The sequence below is a fragment of the Mastacembelus armatus genome, chromosome 15 (genome assembly GCF_900324485.2).
Source record: "Mastacembelus armatus chromosome 15, fMasArm1.2, whole genome shotgun sequence".
In the NCBI taxonomy this organism is placed as follows: domain Eukaryota; kingdom Metazoa; phylum Chordata; class Actinopteri; order Synbranchiformes; family Mastacembelidae; genus Mastacembelus; species Mastacembelus armatus.
Genome location: NC_046647.1, coordinates 11272684 through 11294209, shown reverse-complemented (window position 1 = coordinate 11294209; position 21526 = coordinate 11272684). Strand labels below are relative to the sequence as shown.

The following is a 21526-nucleotide window of genomic DNA, read 5'->3' as shown; positions in this document are numbered from 1 at the left end:
TGCTCTACTGATGTTAACTCTCATCCAAGAGGCAGTTCTGGTTGTTTATATTCATGCGGCTGTCTATGAATAAATGTGAAAACGCAAACAATGTCTGTATGCAACAAATGAAGCTGGAGCCAGGAGACAATTAGTCTGGCTTAGCATAAAGAGTAGGAGTAAGGGGAAGCAGCTAGCCTAGCACTCACTAACATCACCTACAATATATTTACCAAACTGTCGTTTTAAGTATAAAGCTGAAGGCAAAGCAAAGGTAGCAAATGTGTTAGAACAGGTTGGCTCTGTGAGGCTGTTTATCTGCACAGTGGTAAGCATGATAAGACAGCATGCTCACAGATAAAAATAAAAATTCTGACCTTTTGAGACCACTAGACAATCGTCAGGGATCACCAAAGTCAGTTGGATACATTATGAATGTAAAAGTGCAGAGCGCAATTTTATTTTATTTTGTGGGGTAAATAAAAAAGAAGTAATTATTTCTTTTGGCAGAAATTTTTAATTAAATTGTTTCCATGACAAGAGTCACCAAACATATTTAAGTTAGAAAACAACAGACACTGCTGTTTCTGACTTGTGGACAGCAATTTCCCACCTAGAAGCTTGATGGGTTTGAAGGGTCCATGCGGTGCCAAAAACTGCCCCGTCAACACTAATGTTTATACCCCATGATGTGCATAATGATCCTGGTAAATGCCATCAGCTCCTTTTACTCTTCAGATTCTTTTTTGTTCACTGCTCCATACTCCACCACATCCTTTGTGTTGGTGATACAGCCAGCCTGATATTTTGTCTATGGTGAAAACTTCTGACTACTGTCTTCCAATCTGTAGGGGGAGCCTGGAGGTGTGATGGGGCCACTGGGGCCTCAAGGTCCAAAGGGAGAGCCTGGAGAACCTGGGGGTGGATATATGGTGAGTACCATATTGACTGCGGAGTGTCACTTTCATCTGTTTCTGTTCGCTTTAGCCTTAGTTAGAAGACACAGAAGTAGAAAGTGTTGAGCAGAAGTTTACAAAGAATAGATCATCTCCAAAGAGCTGGAATAGCAGCAGGCAAGTTAAAGCAAACTATCTTTTCTAGCTGCATAGTTGTCATTATGGAGATGCAATGTCATTAGGTAATCCACCATTGGATAACCCCAGCCTGGGTAATCACCTATCCTCTCATTTTGGAGCTTATAGCTGTGGAAACACTCTCTTTAATGGGTATGTGTTTGCATACAGAAATGTTCATTATAGCTTCACCAAAAAGGCGGCTCATGTGCAGCCAAGGCCTCAGTCCTGGTTGACGGTGCTTGTAATCTTCAATCACTGGCAAGTGCTCTATGGTTTTAAACAATCATGTTTGTTTGTGTGTGGAAACACTGAACTGAACATTAAGCCTGACAGCAGACCTACTCATCAAGCAAAAGCTACTGTGTTCAGTTGAGCAGAGTAATAAGGGAAAGATTGCATTGAGGCAGAAGTATTTAACCCTCTTTAATGTACTCCCACAGTGTGGAAACTGGAGCAGAACTGGAATATAAGCAGGCCAATGACTTCTTGTTTTGTTACATAGTCTAAAGCAGCTTTCCATCCTTATACATCCGGATGGTCTTTTACAGACATTTCTGTCTTGAATCACTGGTGGACTTTTTGTTATGTAGGAAAAAGAAAAGTGGAAAAAAAAGCAACCAGAACAGGAGCCAGTGCAGATGGCATGAGCGCCTTTAATGTGTCAGCCTCCTCATGTAGTTAACATAACTTTATTGATTTTTTTTTTCCTTCAAATGAATAACAATTTGCTCTTTTGACTTGTATTATATGCATGGGTTAGCAGTCTCTCACTGTTCTCGAGCACTGATGTAAAGGTTTTGCTTCAGTGGAGTGCCACTGCATAATGTTTGATGGAAGAATTTTTTTTTTTAACAAGACAATGGATTTATAAGGTTGTATTGTTTGTCTTTACCTTCAAAACTTTCCTTTGTTTTAGATTTGCATCATGTGATATTTACTATATTTCCCTAAAACTATAGAATTGTTGTGTTATTTCTCCACAGCTAATTTACATTTTACAGTCTAGAACTTGTAACACAAATACATGCTGACCACAGAAATCAATGTCTTATCTGCACTGTACAGTAAATAATGCTTACGGTAGCCTCAATTCCAGTCAATGTTTTTCTCTGTACTCTGGTATTATCAGTCTGCCTATGTACATAGAAACTATTTTTACAAATTTTTTTAATATCATAAACAGTATTGAAAACCAATGTCATAATGCAATGCTGTATTCAGACTGTTCACACTGTGGATCGTGTCTTGCAGAGATTCAATATTCTTGCTTAAATTCCAGCACTGGGCAGCACCTCAGGTCTCAAAAGTGAATTGCTGATGACTGCGCAGCGAATCCTTGTTGTGATGTTGTCTTGTTTTGTAGGGTGATGGCTTGTCTCTAACTAGAGGGTCTCGCGGGCCCAAGGTAAGAAATACTGTGACGTTAGAGATTCACAGCATGAGCACATGGGACCCCCAACACTACCATCTACTGTATGTAACATGTAGCATGTTCATTTGAATTGATTCTAAAGTGCATATTATTTAACACTATTAATTATATAAAAGTGAATCCTGTTAGTCTAAAATAATAATTTCATGCAACTGAATATCATGTTGAGTTTAGTATCAGGTTTGGAAAATATTTGAAAATATTTTGCAGCAACGTATGCATGACCTCTAAAGATATAGATAATGAACACCAGTCTTGGACGTAGGGTTTTTTTTTTCCAAAAATTAAAGCTATTAGGGCAACTCATAAAGTGAACATAAGTTTTGGCAGAGTCCGAATATTTAATAATCATGCAGTGCAACCGGTCTCCGTGACTTCTGGATTCACGATCACTGAAACCTGACTAGCTTCTCCTTTGTGCTTTCCTCAGGGTGAGAGAGGTGTCCCAGGACTGCCAGGAGACCATGGTGAAAAAGGTGAACCTGGAGAGAGTGTTTTAGGTCCACCTGTGAGTATGATGTTGTATTCATTGGTCTGTGCCTCATTCATTATTTAGTTCAAAGCTATGACACCTTTAGATTTTTGTCTTTAGGCATTGACAGAGCGAGACCCACTTTAAATATCAGTGTTCATTAAGTACTGTTAGATGAAAATGCTGGTCATTACTGATGGGAGCTGAGGAGCTGACGTTTTGCACTCTGCCTTCATCATGCTCTGCACCGCTACTTTGAGCTCACAGATTTGATTGTGAGTGAGTTTGCTTTCATTGTTGAAATAAAAGATTGCTGGAGACAAAGAATCAATAGAGCAAAAGGTGTCTAACACAATTCCTTTATTGGATCCTGGGTGCTAGAGAGCAGATGGTGTTAACAAGGTGTGTGATGTCTTCACAGGGCCCCATGGGACCCCCAGGAAAGCCAGGGATTGAGGTCTGTAGAAAATTTTCAGCATCCACAAAACACAAACATGTTCAAGTTTATTTCAACTGATTTTCTGCTCATTGACACTGTGGCTGTCTTGCAATAATTTTACAATGAAAATACCATTTTGGAGTGTTTGTGAGCTGTTAGGCAGTTTTAAAGCAGATTTGTTAAACTCGTTAGTGTGTTTGGGTATTTTTCAGGGGCCGCGTGGACCCCCAGGTTTAACTGGCCCTCCAGGAGTTCCAGGAAGAGAGGTGATAGATCAATCCATCCTTCCACTTTTATTCACTGATCTGCAGATAAAATACAACTAGAAGCATAAAAGAATGTTAGCTACCCACAGTGTGTGAACAAATCCCCACCATCTGAGATGGTGTGAAAGCAGAGTTAAGCCTTTCATGTCTGCTTGATTTCATAGCCAAGAGTGTTGTTAACTCCTTTCTTTGTCTCAATTAAAGGGCTCCCCTGGTAGACCAGGCCTCCCAGGCCCTGCTGGACCCCCAGGTGAACCAGTAAGTAAGAAAATTACATTATTGCTGCATACATCACTGATCTGAAATGAAAACTACAGAGCTCACCTCAAAATCAAAGTCACAGTTCAGAGTGCAGCTCCTGTTTTTGAGATAATTAGCAACTAGTCCTACTGTTCACTAACCAACATCACTTTCAGGAAAACGGTACAGTTCACGAAAAATTGGCAGCACCCCGTTGTTAGCATGTTTTCATGTCCTTCTTGTCTTTTTGTGTGTTTCAAGGTAGCAACATTTACTATAGTGCTGATAGCTGTATTGTTAGTTCCACACAACTGTTCTTACTGCTGCATCAAAGTCTTGTAAATGTTAACCTATTTATATTCATGTCTTGTAAAGATCCATGAAACCCATTTATTGTCCATTTTATGTTTCTAAAAATACATGGGCTGCAATTCAAAATATTTTTCTCAACTCCAGAGAACAACAAATTTGCAGACATGAGTATTCTATCTTCCAGCAACAAAGTTATTAAACTGTTTCTTCAAGCGTTGCAAATAAAAACTGAAAATGAAACACTGAATCAGAAATTTGTTAAAAGATGTTTGGGGTAAAATCGCATTCCTTAAAGGCATATCAGATGGTCTTATGAATTGATGTTTTGAACAATTTACAAGCAGCAGACAATAGCAAAACATTTCCCAGACATGAAAGATTTGTAAGCTATGAAATTAAGACTGTGGTAATTTTTCATAGATTTTTTTTATTCTTTTTTTTTTTTTTTGACAGACTGCTCTGCCAATTGTTGGAGACATGGGCGCTTTGCTTAAGGTATTTCATCTTCACAGCTAGTAATAATTTCTGTACACCTTCTCACAAACAGTAATAGTTATTATAGACAACACTATGCATAGGTTAGTATTCAAGAAAGATCAGTGTTTGTTAGTTTTTTAGTTTTTAAAGGGTACTATTCTAATAAAATGTGGATGATGTAAGTTAGTAGTAAAGACAGGAAAAGCCCTCGAGTGCCTCCATCAGGATGACTGGGAGAAGGATCTCTATCTCACAAGAAACTGATGCTTACTCATTCATCACAGGTGCACAGTCTAGCCATACAAGATATATATATATATTTTCAGGTTAGTTATTTCACACCAATGATCCATAGTGTAAAAAAGCTTTAAGGGTTTGATCAGTGTAAATTGCTGTCAATAATGATTCATTTCTCTTCTTTGGGGCTTCTGTATCCTAGACACAAAACACTGCTGGCATAGTTTAGTGGAGGACTTTCCAAATTTATAATAAGTTCTACACCAATCAGTCTTAATGAGCAGCAATATCCCAATGACACATAGGGAAATTGTGGTTATATCTCTTGCTGTCTTTATTATAATTAAACTAGCTTAACAATCCTTAGATGTTTGAGATACAGCTATAACATTAACCAATGTAGGTAGAAGATTAAAATACTAAATAATCAGTGTCAGATCACAAAGTCCATGATAGCATGTACTGCAGTATATAGCTTTCAATAAATTTATACAAGTGCTTAGGCTGTTTTTGTGGTGGCATTTTAAATGAACAAAATAAAAATATCTAAATCTGGCAGCAAATTGTGGCCTCTAAGTTTATAGGATATGAGGTTGATCAACCATTATGAAACAGTTTCAAACACTATTCTGTGTTTCATATTCAAAAAAAAAAAAGCCAAATAAATTAGCAGCTTTAGAAAATAGCTACTATCTCTCTTAATACAAATTCTTTCTTAATTTCCTCAGGTAGTGGAAGCTTCACTGTGTAATATTTAGAGTGATCTGGTAACAGAAATAGAATATAGTAAATGTGTTGGAATTAATGTGTCAATCAGTGGAAAATACCAAAAACCCACCACTGTATTTTCTTATTCTGACACTTCTAAATCTAGGGACTGAGTCTCCTTCCACAGTTGCAGTTGCAGTTCCACTGCCATATTTCCACAGTACCCCAGCCCACATCATTCCACCACATGATTTCATCACTTGGTACAAACATTCAAGGTCCCTTTTCTAACCAAATGCAGAATATGCACTGGCTCAAACCTTATGTTAAGCACATTTTCTTCTGTATTACCTGGCAGTACAGAATAAAATAGAAGATTTAGTACTTATGTTGTGTCCTTTCTTCAAACAAAATAATGTTATTTTTCCTACTGACAGATGCAGATTAATAGCATTTCTTCATGATGTTACCTGCAGGGCAACACTAAATTAAATTAATGGATCTCAACTCTTACAATAAATATAATGTCTTCACTTGACTAATTACTGATAGGTAAAGCCAGATGCCAGTTGTTATATAATTTTCTGTTATCCCTTCATTCGGTTTCAACTTAAGTGCTCTGTTAGACTCATCTACTGTTTACAGCCTTCGTCAGAGTTGCTTAGTGGCAGTCTAATTAGTACTTTCAACATCTTGTTGACACCTAGAAGGACTAAACGCATTCAACTCACGCTTGTTGTTTTCTTTTCATTCAAATAACGACATGAGAGCATGTTCAAATTATATCCCCCCCCCTCCCATTTCCTTGGAAGATAACTGCATGACAAGAATGTATGACAGTATCTTCTATTTTGCATTTCAGACTCTTTTTATTTCAGAGCTTTTTTTTTTTCTTAACGGTACAATCTGCCATTTTCTACTGCTTCCTTACAATTTAAAGCCTCCTACCTCTCCTGGAAGTTGCAGTGCCAATATCTAGACTAGATCGGGGGACAATGATATTTAAGATTCTCACCTAAATGTCACAGTCAATGAGTTTGACAAAGTTCACCACTCACCTATATGAGAGACACACGTGGTGGGTTCACATTATTTCTGCTCTGCAGACATTTAGAGAACACTTTGTGTCAGTTGGGGTCTTGTCCTCCACCCAGGGGATGTGACAAAATAAAGGGCGAAAATGTACTGCTCTAGCTCAACTTGATGAAATCTTATCGGTGCCACCACTTTTGCTTCCTGCTTTGCCTGTGCTGCCAGAATGCCTGCAGTGTGTGTCAGACGAGAGTCCCAGGGCTCCCTGGGCTGAAGGGAGAGAAGGGATCCCCTGGAGTCCAAGGAGCACAAGGCATGGTGGGAGAAAAGGTACAAGTAGCTTATCATCATGGCAGGCAATTTGAACTAGACACTGTAAACATGTTTATCTGATTAGATTACACTTACATTTCCCTAATTTCTTATTATGGTTCTTTATCCCTTCCTTCCTTAGCACATGTCTAAACCTGTACTTATTTAAACTTTCCTGAACAGGGGGATCCAGGTGTAAGAGGTCCTACAGGTAACCCTGGTAAAGAAGGCCCAAAGGTAGGCAAGAAAATATCAGGCATAAATATATACCCAGTAAACAATAATAATTGACTGTATGGATTTAAATAAATTATTGGATAGGATTATTGATGGATAGGATCAGGAATGAGTACAACAGAGGGACAGCTCATGTTAGATGTTTTGGAGAAAACAGATTGAGATGGTTTGGACATGTTCAGAGGAGGGACAGTGAATACATTGGTAAAAGGATGCTGAGGTTAGAGCTGCCAGGAAGGAGGCCTAGAGGAAGACCAAAGAGGAGGTTCTTGGATGTAGTGAAGGAGGACATGAGGATAGTTGGTGTGGGTGAGGAGGATACAGAGGATAGGGTTAAATGGAGGCAGATGATTCGCTGTGGCGACCCCTGAAGGCAGCAGCCAAAAGGAAAAGAAGAAGATGAATATTTAAATGAATTATTCAGCTTCTAAGCATGACAAAAGTATCAGTAAAACTAATACCCTCATTCTATGATCTTGTTTATTGAAATGTGCGCTTAATCTAGTATATAGAGACTTATATTGGCAAACACTTTTCATAAATTGCCCTTTGGATTATCTCTGGAAGCCTAACCAGCTGTTCTGCACCTCATTTTATTCTCTACACCATCATGTGCTCACTGTAGATGTTGTTGCTATGGATACAGTGTTGTACCACAGTGAAACAGACTAGGCAATTTCAAGCACTGAAAGACGAGAAGAGATATTTTAAAGTTTACACCCATCAGCCATCAGTTTTAGGCCTTTTCATGTTTGGTGAAAAACATTAAATTTTTTTCCTCCTCACCACCGGATCTGCTTTCCTGCAGGGAGTAAAAGGAGAGAGAGGGTTCCCAGGGCCTGAGGGAGATAAAGGTGATGAGGTGAGCGAATCCAGTAGTTTTTGAAAACAATGTAAATATATTGTAATTTCTGTCTCATTTTAAAGCCTTTCTACTCTGTTTCTAAGTCTGTTTCAGAAGAAGTTATCAAATGCTGCATGTGCACTATACACTGTCTTTGGCACTCTGAGGAGCTACTTTACATAGAACACAGCCTGCCCTGCAACATAATCTCAGTGCTTATTGTAGTGCATAGAAAGATGTTCTAATTCTTCCTCAACAACACAATTGCAGCCTCTGTGTGCAATATTATTTCAAGTGTGATTGTTGTTGCTAGTGGATTTCCTGAAAAGGTTTTACAGGCATCAAGAAAGCAGGTTTGATACAAAGTACATTACATCTTACTCTTTCACTAACTTCTTAGTGTGGATTGAACAGCCAGTAATTTAGCAGTGCCAGATGTCCCACTTCCATTACCATCATAGAGTAGATGGAAATATTACAACTTTACTGACTGTAATTAATGATTTAATGATCTATGCAAATGAACACATCTGAAAAATTGCAAGCTGCTTGGTGTTCTTATTTTGTAAATAAGAACACCATATATGTATTTGTAAATACATATATTGTTCACATGTAAATACATATATTGTTCACATGTAGATGCATGAAGTCAAGAATGTTTGTAAGACCATTGTATTTGTAAGAAATAAATGGGAATTATTTACTTTTCCAGGGGCCTTCAGGAGCACCAGGGCTTCCTGGAATTACTGGTCGTACAGGGGCCCCGGTAAGAAACCTGTCCTTTATGTGGCCCGACATTATACAGAATCATAACACAAGTAATGTTTTATCTTTTTGTGTCTATTGTAATGCACCAGGTGTTATGTTGATGCTTAAAACAGATTTCAGTTTAAGGATGCTGTTGTGTTTGCAGGGGATTTTGGGTAGACCTGGTCCAATGGGTCAACCAGGAGCAAAAGGAGAAAAGGTAAGGTGCTTTACCGTTAAAGCAGTGTGCAGTGGAGGAATGTGCATGCTATTTGACTTACTGTCAAATTCGGTGTTTGCTAATATTCAGATTTGTTTAGCTGAATGCCATGGCTAAATGCTTATAATAATTTCCTGTTTTCTTTGCAGCGATTATAAAAACATATTTTACTTAAATACAGTTTTATCATAAATCCTAAAGAGATTGTTAAAATAAAAACCAAAAATTCCAGTTCCTACAATAAAGATGACAAACATTTTTTAAACTACTGAATCATTTGAGACTTTTTCTTATAATTTTATTATACATCAGAGTGAAAGAAAACACATCTCTTAAAGGAGTCTTGGATTATTATTTTCTCACAGTTGGCAAATGAAGTGCCACATCATTGGATTACATTAATATGTGACTGTACTTTGTAAACATTCTTTTTTCACAGACATGTTTCTAAACTTTTTTGGGCTTATGTTTGTCAGGGAAATGAAGGACCCCCAGGCAGACCAGGGCTTCCAGGGCCTCCGGTAAGTTCCTGTCCCAATGAGAGCCAGCTGACGATAACATGTCTCAAAACCTCTGTTAGGGTCATAGGCTCTATATCACCCTCATATAGCACAGTATGTATGCTTAAAAACATGGAATTATTATTTTAGTACACAAACAGATGATAACTTTTGAGAGAAACTGAAGCACACTAGAAACATTATAAAGATCTTGTTTTCCTTTAAAGAAGTAATGACCTTCCCTTGGCATATCATTCTAAGGAAATGCCCATCACTCATGTTTTCTCAAGTCTAACAGTATTTACTGTAGTGTCACATCTCAGATGAAGACAAGATTCAAATATATATGACTCGGATATGACTCATAGACACTGTAATAAAAGTTCAAATATGTAATGCAGGCAAAGGCAGGTAATGGGAAATCGAGGGAGAGGCCAAGTGAGCAGGCAGGAGAGGTTGGTAGGAAGCAGGCAAAACCCCTAGGTGGTCAAAGCAAAAAAAAAATGCCTGGCACTGTCAAAGTCCATACATCCTGTGGAGCTAATGAGGGAATGGGTAACAGGTGCACACATGCGTGTGGGGAATCAGGTGACAGGGAAAGGTGGGAATGACTGGGGTTACTGGGGGGCAGGTGGGTGTGGCAGGACCTGAAATGATAACAGAATTAGCGGAATGGTAAGGTAAGCAGAGAATGGATGGATGTCTATGAATGAACTGTGACAATTTAACTAGAAAAATATAACTGACAGCGGAGCACAGATATGATGAAATTGTAGCGACCTGCTCACTGGCATTGAATCATGTTCCCTCCCTTTAAAAGGCCAGTGAGTAAGCACTTCCAAAGGCATATCTATAATTCATCAGCTGTCCCCTTGAACCTACCATGCCCCCCAACACACAGACCTATACACACACACACACACACACACCTTGGTCTCATAAACTGCAGTCCGGGAGGACAGGGGATGGCTCAGTGGCCTGAAAAGGGCACAGACATTGCTTGCTTCTAAATGAGAACCTTGACTCAATCTACCAATAAAAACAATCTTTATGTTCTAATAGTACCAAAGCACTCTAGATTACCTAGTTCTCATGTCCAAATCTCTGCTGATCATTGTTCTCTTTTGTATTTCTGCAATCCTCTGTTTTTTGAATTACAACTGGCTCACGGATTAAGTCCTTCTTTAAGTGTTTCTTTTCACTTCTCACTCTGGCACTGTATTCGCCTCTCCTAATGAAATGAGCTATTGATCTATCTTATGTAGCTTTTAAAGGCTTAGCAGTTTATAACTGCTCCAGACCTACTCTACATTTTTCTCTAAAGAGTTTTGGTGCCTAAAACCTACAGTGCGGTGCAGAGTCTTCAACAGGAGATGTTTGATTTGGTGTTGACTGTGTTTTAGGGTGTACCCTATGTGGAGGGCAACGGAATGAGCAGTCTGTACAAGCTGCAGGTAAAGACTTTAATGATTTTCAAATAAGTCAGTGATGGCATTGTTATACACTAAATGCATGATAGAGTGTTTTCAATCATACTGGCAGAAAAGAATCTGTGCTTGTGGTTAAATATTCGACACTGTAAATTATATAGTCATAACATGAAAAATATCATTTCAGAGTGGTGGAGCTACTTTAGGACTTCCTGGAGCTCCTGGTGCTCCGGTAAGCATAATCATTGTTGTGCCTGAAGCAAATCCTTTACAGTGTGCTGTGGAGAAACACTAGCATACAGACATGTTGATATTGTATGAGGTGCAGAACCCGGTTGAACCTGGCTGAATAACAAATAACCTGACCAGTGTCATCTGGGCTTCAGAGGCCCTTATGTCACAGTCAATCATGTTCATTAAGAGCTGGTGTGCAGTGAAGGCCAGAGAGACTTCCTGACTCTCAAACAGGTGTCTCTCACCCACCCCAGGACACATAATATTATTTATATGCAAAATGCACGTAGAAGTTCAGCTTGTCTGCACGGTGCCAAAGCAGAGTGACCCGATTTGCTTATCAGCTTTCCTTCCTCTTCCTTATCAGACTGTTTGCAATCATGTTCAGTCCCGGGATACAATTACTCACTGGCCCTACAGGGATCCATTCACCACAAGCAACACTTAAGGTGGTGACAAAAAATAGCACTCCAGTATCCCTAGTGCCTAGTGCACATGAACTACTGTTAAATCTTGAGGATGCTTCTCCCTGAACTGCATCCATCATACCCCAGCAGCTCCTCTGGAGCAATCAATAAGACAGAATCTCATCAGTTTTCAGAGGGACCAAGAGACTCAATTTATCAATATTTTTTTTTAATGTGGAATTTTCAAATTCTGAAATGCTCTATTGAAAACCTAAACATGAACGCCAGTGTTTGAAAGTCTTGAAAATGTTTGAAAATAAAACTGGATTATATGAACCTGGTCATTTTTAATCCTGTTTGGAAAAGACCACAGTTACATATAACGCAATGAAAGCACGACTTATAGACTGATAGTATGAGAAGGCTCTAAATTCTAACATACAGTGGTCACATGTAATTTTAAAATGTGTGTATGTTTCTTTTGGTAACGGTTGTCACAGTCATAGGAGTAATCTGTCCCATTTTCTCTCTTTTAAGGGTCCCAAAGGAGATGAAGGACCTGCAGTGAGTTGCAGCTTTTCAATCTGGAATATATTTTTATGAAATATTTGTCTATTATTGTGCGACTTAAAAAAAAGGGAAGTCAGTGTTACCAGTTTTTCTTCTATCATTGTCTCCGTGGTTCTCTCCAACATAAGTCAATACACCCTCAAGCATGAGCACTTAACCACTCTCAGTAGAGCACCAACACTCAACAGAAAATGATCACGTTTCCAGCAAATATGAAGCTGTTGCACTATATTGTTTTGCCAGTGGGACCCTATGAACCTTCTCTGCACTTCCCCCGATATTGATGTCTGAAACCAATCCACACAGACATAGAAGACTTTGACGCATCAACTTGAATTCTTCCTTCTCGCTTGGCCAGTTGCATTTTTTTTATTGTTTTGTTGCACAGTGATTTTTCACCAGGATGTTAATTTGACATTTTAATAAATCGTGTGGGCGGCTCCAGTGCTGTGGCGGAATTGCCCCAATCTGTCTCACAGCTGATCCTCTAGCTGGCCCACTCTCCTCTAAGTCTCACTTGCTTATTCATGGAAATCTACATGTGTGACAATTACCTGCACAATCTGTCTATGTCAGCACTGGTTGCCCCTCTATTCTGTGTAATGGCACATCTCCATGGCAGCTTGAGCAAGATGAGTAGATAGAGGCCATCACTTGTTTGAGCACTGAGAATGGGTCTCTATTTTTAGTGCAGAAAGCAAGTGTGTCATTGTTATTAAATGGGCCTTTTTTTTCCTATCCAATCTATAGCTTACGAGGTGTGATAGTATGTGTCATAGATCACATAATACAGTACATTCAGGTTGAAGTATTATCTTCTTAGGATTATCTTCATGTAGACACACGAAGGGTTGTATTATTTAGTACATAGCTGAGAATATCAAGAGGAGAGATGAAAAAGTGTGATGCTCATGGCTCCTTTAGAATTGATATTTATTTACTTGTTTATTCATAATGCTTACTGACAGCCCTATAATAATACCTGTTGCCTTCCAGTAGGTTAAAAGACAAAAGTAGCATCATTCATGGTTGAAAGAATGGGAATTAACAGCCTTTAGTCTTTGTCTTGACACAGCAGGTGCTATGTGTTTCTCCCACAGGGGGAACCAGGGCCCATGGGATTACCTGGACTTGAAGGACTACCTGGGGCAAAGGTCAGACACAGTGTCAGCCCTGAGAAACATCTCATTACACAGCATATGATTTTTTTTTTCTGAGATTAGATATCCAGCGTCTGAAGAAATGCTTTCCCATGGAAGAATTTATGAAATTATGAAAGACTGTTGAAGTTCCAAGTCTTAAGGGAGGGAACATACGTGTTTAGAAGAAATAAATCACGTGGATTTGTTGTTGCATTGTTTTGTCATGTTGAAATTTTGGAGCTGAAGATACAATAGTACTACCATTGTTTAGATCCAAATTGTTAATTTATTCATTAACCTTCCAAACAGTGAACTGCTATTGTTGAATGTATTATCCCTAATGAGACAAATCTGGCCCTACTTGCAATTTTTCACGACTTCCTACATCAAAATCTGTATGGAAGGGTAGCCACTGATGATATTTTACTTCGTATTCTGTGTTCCGAGGGCTGGAACATTTCAATTTCTGTGACATCCAGAGATAATGATCCTTTAGGGGAATACTGACAGTGGTGTGACATATGCCAAGTGTTTCTTGCTGAAAAGTGAAGAAAACTTAAGTTCATTAGGAGTTTTTATTTTTTTCTGAGTAGAAATGTATGCTTAAGTTTTCACCTATTTGAGCCTTTTTGCCTTTGTCAAAATGAAATATATTATTCCCAGGTATATGTAGGCTTTGATGTCACTACAAACACACTGACATGGCATGACCATGACTTATGTAGTCTATTTTTGTACACATAGGTACTACTTATATATGAATTTGTGTGTTTCATCTACTTGATGTGTGTTTTTGTGTTTCATTCAGGGTGATATCGGTTTGCCTGGTCCACCTGGGATGCCAGGTCCTCCAGTAAGTCGGATTTTTTTTTTTCTTTGATTAATTTTTCTCAGCTCACACTCCTCTTTGATCAATCATCTGTGTTGTTTAAGTCGGCTGCTGGCAACAAGTCAGAGGTGTTTCATAAAGTTCACAGAATAGCAGATATCAAAACTCTAGTCCCATAACACGACATTCCTTCGATTACAACTAGAGCTATAGACCTGTGGTGTGTACAGTGGATTTTCTTTCCAGTGCTGGTTGCTATATTATAAATGGGAGGCTGCAGATATGGCACCATTGAGGACCTGTCAAACATAGTCTGTTCTCTCCCTGTGTTTGTGATTGACAGGGGAAGCCCGGCACTCGTGGAGAGCCAGGGATCCCAGGAGAGCCGGTGAGCCGCATCGTCTAACTCTCTTTGAGCTGTCAATCCACACATCATTCCTTTGTCACTGCCAACTGACACGTTGGCTGTTTCTGTTCTCTGACAGGGTGAGAGGGGCCCGCTCGGAGAGACAGGATTCCCGGGACCCGAGGGACCCCAAGGTGTTGCTGTAAGGATGCTATGTGAATTATATTGCTCTTTTCTTTATAACATCACAACTAGATGTTGCTGAAGCACCCTCTAATAATGTCCTGGTTGGGAATAAAGCTACATCTGCAGGTTCATCCATGATTGTTTCATCAAATTGTAAGAAGAAAAAGAACATGGTTTAAGATCAATAAGGTTAAAATACATATGTTATCTATGAGATGATGATGAAGATGATTACATTCCTCTACGCAATCATCATCAGTGATGGTTTCTGTAATTTTCCCTGTAAGCGTACAATGGAACAGTGTTCGCACAGCAATCAGGATCATTATCTCTTGGTTGAGATATCTCATTAACTGTGGAGATTACCAGGAGTGCAACAGTGCTGATCCAATCGAAGGTGGAAGCTGATACAAGATGTCTTTGTTTGTGTTGTGCTCCTTGAGCAGGGAAGACCTGGAAAAGATGGAACTTCTGGATACAAGGTGAGTGTGAACACACTGCAAATCTCCTTGTGAGCTATGGAAAGATGGTGCAGCAGCTACACCCCCCACCACCACCACCACCACCACCAAACTACATCCTGAGTGCATTAAACATATTTGCACATTCAAGATTTTAACAATAAAGACTAAATGGAATCCTGCAGATTTGAGGCTTTGTTGACTTTTAGTCTTTTTACCCTAATTATTACATTAATGCTTTCAGGAAATGATAAAATGTTTGTATTACAGACCCAGTAAACACTTAGATGAAATATGCATTTTCCTGTCTGATGGAGCAATCTAAAATTGAAACATATACTGCAGCAATGTACGCTTTTAGGTGACTACTTAACAATATCGTACACTATTTACTATATAATCATACTAAATGGGCTCACAGCATGCAGAATATCTGTCATGAAAAGCCATTCCTGACACATTATACAATCTAATACCCTAATTGGACTGACTGAATATTACTGTTTTGCTTCCTGATTTAACACCTTACACATTAATGACAGCTCTAACCATTTATTTTGTTCTTATTATTATTAGTTAATATTCTGTAACAAAAATCTCAGCACTGCACAGAGCCTTTCTATAGTTTTTTCTTATGTCTATCAGCCTTGGTGCCTGATTTTTTTTGGTGAGGCAACAGTGCCATCTAGCAGGTGGCGTTGCTCCTCTACCCAGACTCCTCGCATACTGCTTTGAGGTTTAATGTAATACTCAGGGAAGCACATTTCAGTGGGCAAGATGATAGATTTAAGCCTCCCATCAGGCATTGGAGAATACAGAGTACTGCAGATTAAAGCAGGCAGGGGAGAACAGCATCACAAAGAGATGCCCGCTTTAAAACCACATCATGCCAGATTGTCTTTTGCATGGCTCCTGTAATCCAGTAGGAAATTGATACAAAGCTGCTCCAAGGGGTATTGCTGTGAGTGCAGTAAAGGGAAGCAATGAAGAGTGACAGGGAGGGATTGAAAGACACAAAATGTTGTGACATGAAGCCACAGACAGGTATTTTCTCTCCTAGCTCCTCCATACAGTACAGACAGTTGGCGAGAAAGGAAGCATTTTTCAAACAAAACAGGAGTGATGCAGAGAACCCCTGACATTGCAGAAGGTGAAACACTATACAGGGAGATATTATAGAGGCAATGCACCTAAGCTGAGTAAGAAGCAATCAATATATAGTCAACTGAGAAGTTAGCATTTCTCAAAGTCAAGTAAATCAGCAAAAGCTTGCTCACAGCTTTTCTCCAGAATAGAAAATAGTACAGAAACTTCTACAAATATTAGAGTAAATATGGTCTGTATGCTCACATGGTGGGTTAAATAATAGTTTCCTGTGTACAGATTAGAATACAAAGGCTTCAGAGGCAGCATAGCTACATTTTCCAGTTATTTAGATGTTCCCTCACTTTTTCTAAACAAAAAAGGTCTTAAAATATATATATTTTTTTTTTCTTTACTTTTTAAGGGAGCTACGGGTAGGCCAGGGGACAGAGGATCCAAAGGAGAACGTGTAAGTAGCATCAGTCCTGTTTTCCTAAAAATCTGTTTCATGATTCACTTTTTAATGCAGAAAAAAGGGGTTTTGATGAATAGCAATGGAAGTCTTCATTTCAGCACAAATATGACTAATCCCCACAAGCACATAAGCACTAGATAAAGGTATTTAACACTCAGTGCAGTTTCCTATTGTAAGGAGAAATTAAAAAGCTTGTCACACTTCTGCAGTAATCTATTGCAAATGCTGGTAATAGAGGATACAAAATGAGGCTGTTAGCTTTCTAGTTGGCAAGAGAATCCTAGGACAGGTGACTGACTGGACACATTAAGAGAAATGGGTCACTGTGCACAGCATGTTAAATGATACAGTTGGACAAGAGTCAGGCCTGAAAATTATAGTGGCTGTGGTGCAGCCAATGCCAGCCAGGAAGTGGAGCTGTGGTTGTAGTTGCACAATTCAACATGACTGAATCAGTTTGGTCATTATTGCATCATGTGGAGTGGAGATATTTCTGGACTTTAGGGTGATCCAGGGATTCCAGGAGAAAGAGGTGTTCAAGGCGAGAGGGGTCGCACAGGAGATCCAGGCTCCATCGGACCGATCGGACCACCAGGCCAAAAAGGTGATCCTGGCCCTCCAGGACAATTGGGGAGTGTAAACTTCCTGGTAAGTTGTAAATTTGCAGATACCTATGAGCAAACAAAGACTATCCTCTTAGATGATGATAATCTTAATCAGCTTAGTAGGTCGTTCCTACATTTGTGTAACAACTCGAGCTCCCTGTGTGGAAAATGGTGCAGCCGCAGATGCAGCATGAACCATCAAACAAGGCTGTGTAAGGGAGGTTGCTGTTCTCTTTTCCGCCTAGTGCATCCCACTCCTGATCATCTAGGCGCAACAGAAGGTCAGAGAGGGAGAGAGATGGAGACAGACAGAAAGGCAGAGATACGTGGGCGTGCCTCGAGCGCTGCAGAGCAGTGAAAACACCTCCATGTGTCACAGATAGTTTACACATACTGTACACAGTCACAGCAGTTATATAACATTCACAGCAGAGAGAGAGAAAAAAAAACTCTTTTGAATGCAAAGATTCAAGGTCCAAGCCTAGTATTGTTTGCCATTGTTACTGGTGCAGCCCTAGAAAGCTCTAACAAAACAGTTGAGAAACATTCATATGACTCAAAGTACAATCTGTTTTTAAAAGTGTTATTGTGGCACTTTAAATCCTTTGAATATATATTGTTATACTGTATATTTGACTTCATCTTTTGTACATTTAAAAGTGTACAAAGCACATCACTACAAATGTTAATGTAAAGTCAAACTGATAAATCTCTACACATTTATGACGTCTAATATTCTATTCAGTATTTCATTTCCAGTTGGGTTTAAGATGTTTCACCAAAAAGCTGCAAAAAACTAAAGAAATTAGAATTTCTAGTAATCTCTCTTCTCTCATCTTTACTGTATCTCCTCTGCTGCCAGTCCACTATGAATGAAATTTTGTTACTTTTGACAACCTCAAATTACTGAAAGTAATTTTTTGTGTCAGTGAAAATTGTACTGTTCTTTCCACACAAATACTCACAGGGTGATCCTGGCTTCATAAAGGAACTCAAAATGTTTATCCAAAGTGAAGTATTAAGGATCGTTGAAGGTACACATAGTTTTTGTGGTTCTTTTGCATGTTTTCTCACTAATGTCCATGTTTATTCTCTGTTCCCTGCCTTGTGCTGTCACTAAGCATTCACCATGTGATTTTCTTTTTTAATGTTTCTGGCCTTGTAGAGAAGCTATCGAGCGCTGCCATGCTACAGAAGACTCCTGCAGGTATCTTAGCTTCACAAATTCAAGGGCCACCAGGCCGTCCTGGAAAAGATGGATTACCAGGCCCACCAGGAGAGCCTGGACCTCCTGGTCCTCAAGGTAGGAGCTCAGGCTGTCAGACTGAACCACTGGATGTTAACGCCACCTCAGTAAAATAACCACTTCTGTTAAAATATGAGTAAGAAATAACATTTTTAACCTTTGAATTGAATGCCCAAAACTGTGGAACTTGATTAACCTCTGATGTAACTGTATCTATTTATGTCGCTGCAGTATGTGTACACCTGATTATAAATACGGCAGTTACACATTTGACATATGCTCCATCGCACATGTAACCTGCTACATTTGAAGGAAGCGCCATTTATTCCTTTAAGTCAATGCTGCAGGTTGACATGAACTCAGATACAGATGTTTTTTTTCTGTATGTGAGTTGGGATTGATGACTGGAAACTGGCTGGATTGCAGGTTGACACATTTTGTAGGGATTCATTGGTATTTTTCTCTTGCTTACACCCATATATCAATGCAGACTGAGGGGCAGGAGGCAGAGGAAAGGCCAGGAGTGTGGTGCACAGCGGCTTTCTGGGAAATATGAAGACAAACGAAGAATTGGCTGTAAATAAGAGAAAGTATTATTAGTGTGGACAGGAAAGAGCCTCAGTATTGATACCTCACTCCAGCAAAGAAAGCTTCTGAAATACAAAAAGAGCATAGTCAGGAAAGATGGTGGACAGTTTTTTTTTAGCAAACTGATACAACTTTCTGACTGCTCATACAGTACTAATAGTTTACTGGTCAGGCTTCATACCTCTAAATTGTTTAGGGTTGTATTGTGTCTCTGCAGGACTATGGTGTCTTAACTTTTAAAGAAGAGGAGTGTGTTACTTGTTGGTGCACATCAAAGCACCACTGCAGTGGCCTTTCTCTTTGAGCTTTGTATCTACCTCACATTACTCATGACCATTTACACTTTAACTCACTGCTATAAATGCTGCTTTCATTCATTAATAATGTAGTAAAAGTACACAACTACTCAATTAGAAATTGTGCTGTGTTAATTCCATTTGCATTACAGGTCTTGGATTTTGTTTTGCTTGTTTTATTTGTTTGTTTGTAGGGTTTTTTTATGCTTTAAACAAGTGTTTTATAGTTGATTCTTAATGCAGCTTTGCAATAAATATTTATTGAAAATAAAGAGGAAGGTTATTTCCCTTGATAAATCAAAAATTCGACAACTTCTTAATTTTTTCTTTGTTAACTTCCCTCCGCTCAGCTGGGAAGAGAGTTTGGGGTAATATTTCCTCATTATTTCTTGTCATCCTCCACTGGAGACTCTGCTCCTCCGGAATATCTGATTTGACTTCTTCTCCAATATGCCAAAATGAATTGTTTATGGAGAAAAATAACCCCTCCGTTGATTTTTTTTTTCTTCTTTTTTTTTTTTTTTGCTTGTGGTTTGATTTCACATGGGTAAAAGTCTCATGTTCTAATAGAATACAGCAGAATATATTGTAATTGAGTGATCCTTTATGATTCTATTCATCTATTTCTTTTGAGATCTTAATTTATATACTCACTGATGTAAGTCAGCGTGTTCAAGTGCTGACATTTTGTTGTTTCTACGTTCATGTCTAATTTTGTATTTAAGTGCATTCTGGATATTTATTAATACTGACTGAAACAAACTGTCTATTATTATGTCAGGCTGTAAATCCTGTCTTTAAGAGCTGCACTGCTTTGTGCTCTGCAATATGGAAATATCAGTAAATATCCACCACTTAGTAAGTGGCCTATGATGAAGCAGCTGCTCAAAGAATTGTTTTTTTTTTCTTTTTGTAAGGCATAGCATGAATAAATAGATTTTAATTGCTGTTAATACTGTTTACAACAGCACACAACAGGTGCGGGACTGCAATCCTATCACTCAAGCATGAAAATCCACTCTGTGGCAATATTATTTTTATTAATGTATTTTGTCTATTAAAGCCCCTAGAAACTGTTCGTTTTCAACCAAGTAGATATGCAGTATGGCATTTTCGATTATCTGAGTGCACCAATCACGCATGCCACCCGAGCTTATTTCCTTGTGTGCTGTTCAGTATTTTCTTGCTTAAGGTACAGTGCTCTTTTCTCCATGGAACGTCTCCTCCCTGAATGAATGCCCCAGGCTCTGTGAGTGTTGAAAGAAGTCTCATTATTGCGGCAATGTGTGGATAGCCCCTTTCTCTTTAAGATTCAGTTTTGGAGCATTCATAAGCCTTTTTTCTGAGATTTTCTCTGACATGCAAGCACTGAAGCGTTTCCCCTTTAGGCCAGTCAGTGCAATGCTTGATACTCCTGTCAATGTTCCTGATGCATTCAGTGCAACTGCTGGTCCCGAGACGCCATTGCTTTAATTTGCTCATGGGGAAGTATTTTTACATCCCCTCAATTTCTGACTTGGTATTCCACTGTTTTGACCTGTGAAGACTTACCAGCTTTGCATGGCGTGAAAAAGCATTTGGATAAAATGTATGTGGACATTTTGTTATAAGCAACACACTTGCTGGTCTGATTTGAAGACACATGCAAACAATAATCTCACTTATTTTGACAGACTAACCATGTGCTTGTCTTCGTCACTGCTTGTTTTTGGGTTATCATGCAGCAGCCAATCACCATAATTCATAAGTAACAATAATCATAATTGTTTAACCTGAGATTATCTAGTTTTCTTTGCGAGGCCACAGAGGGAAAAAAAAAATGCATTTGTGCATTTGCTTTTATTTTATTTGGTGATTATGTTATCCCAGAGAATTATTTTTCTGAGGCATCTTTTTGGAAAAGACTAGTTGTCATGAATGGACAAGATTGTTTTTTGCTGCATTTATTGCATCTGTTTTTCTATACAACGTGTCCACCTTCATCTGATCTTCAATTGAAAAAAAAAAAACCTCTTTGCTCTGGTTGGAAATCTTCAAAGATATGTGCTTGTGGCCCTGTTGTTGACAGAAAGCTGTGCAAGCCCACTACGCCTTC

The 21526-nt window shown here is 38.9% G+C and overlaps 1 protein-coding gene across 2 annotated transcripts in view; it reads left to right on the top strand.

Moving 5' to 3' along the window:
• LOC113132222 (collagen alpha-1(XIX) chain) overlaps window positions 1-21526 on the top strand; it is an 88879-nt gene that overhangs the window by 59609 nt on the left and 7744 nt on the right. For both annotated transcript variants that reach the window (XM_026310191.1, XM_026310190.1), the window contains 25 exons: window positions 831-911; window positions 2419-2460; window positions 2918-2995; window positions 3381-3416; window positions 3611-3664; window positions 3869-3922; window positions 4670-4711; window positions 6896-7000; window positions 7166-7219; window positions 8028-8081; window positions 8779-8832; window positions 8980-9033; window positions 9510-9554; window positions 10937-10987; window positions 11151-11195; window positions 12142-12168; window positions 13275-13328; window positions 14125-14169; window positions 14489-14533; window positions 14631-14693; window positions 15124-15159; window positions 16646-16690; window positions 17201-17344; window positions 18269-18335; window positions 18467-18604. In XM_026310191.1, coding sequence (XP_026165976.1) covers window positions 831-911; window positions 2419-2460; window positions 2918-2995; window positions 3381-3416; window positions 3611-3664; window positions 3869-3922; window positions 4670-4711; window positions 6896-7000; window positions 7166-7219; window positions 8028-8081; window positions 8779-8832; window positions 8980-9033; window positions 9510-9554; window positions 10937-10987; window positions 11151-11195; window positions 12142-12168; window positions 13275-13328; window positions 14125-14169; window positions 14489-14533; window positions 14631-14693; window positions 15124-15159; window positions 16646-16690; window positions 17201-17344; window positions 18269-18335; window positions 18467-18604 — 1513 coding nt within the window. The remainder of the gene's footprint in view (window positions 1-830; window positions 912-2418; window positions 2461-2917; window positions 2996-3380; window positions 3417-3610; window positions 3665-3868; window positions 3923-4669; window positions 4712-6895; window positions 7001-7165; window positions 7220-8027; window positions 8082-8778; window positions 8833-8979; window positions 9034-9509; window positions 9555-10936; window positions 10988-11150; window positions 11196-12141; window positions 12169-13274; window positions 13329-14124; window positions 14170-14488; window positions 14534-14630; window positions 14694-15123; window positions 15160-16645; window positions 16691-17200; window positions 17345-18268; window positions 18336-18466; window positions 18605-21526) is intronic.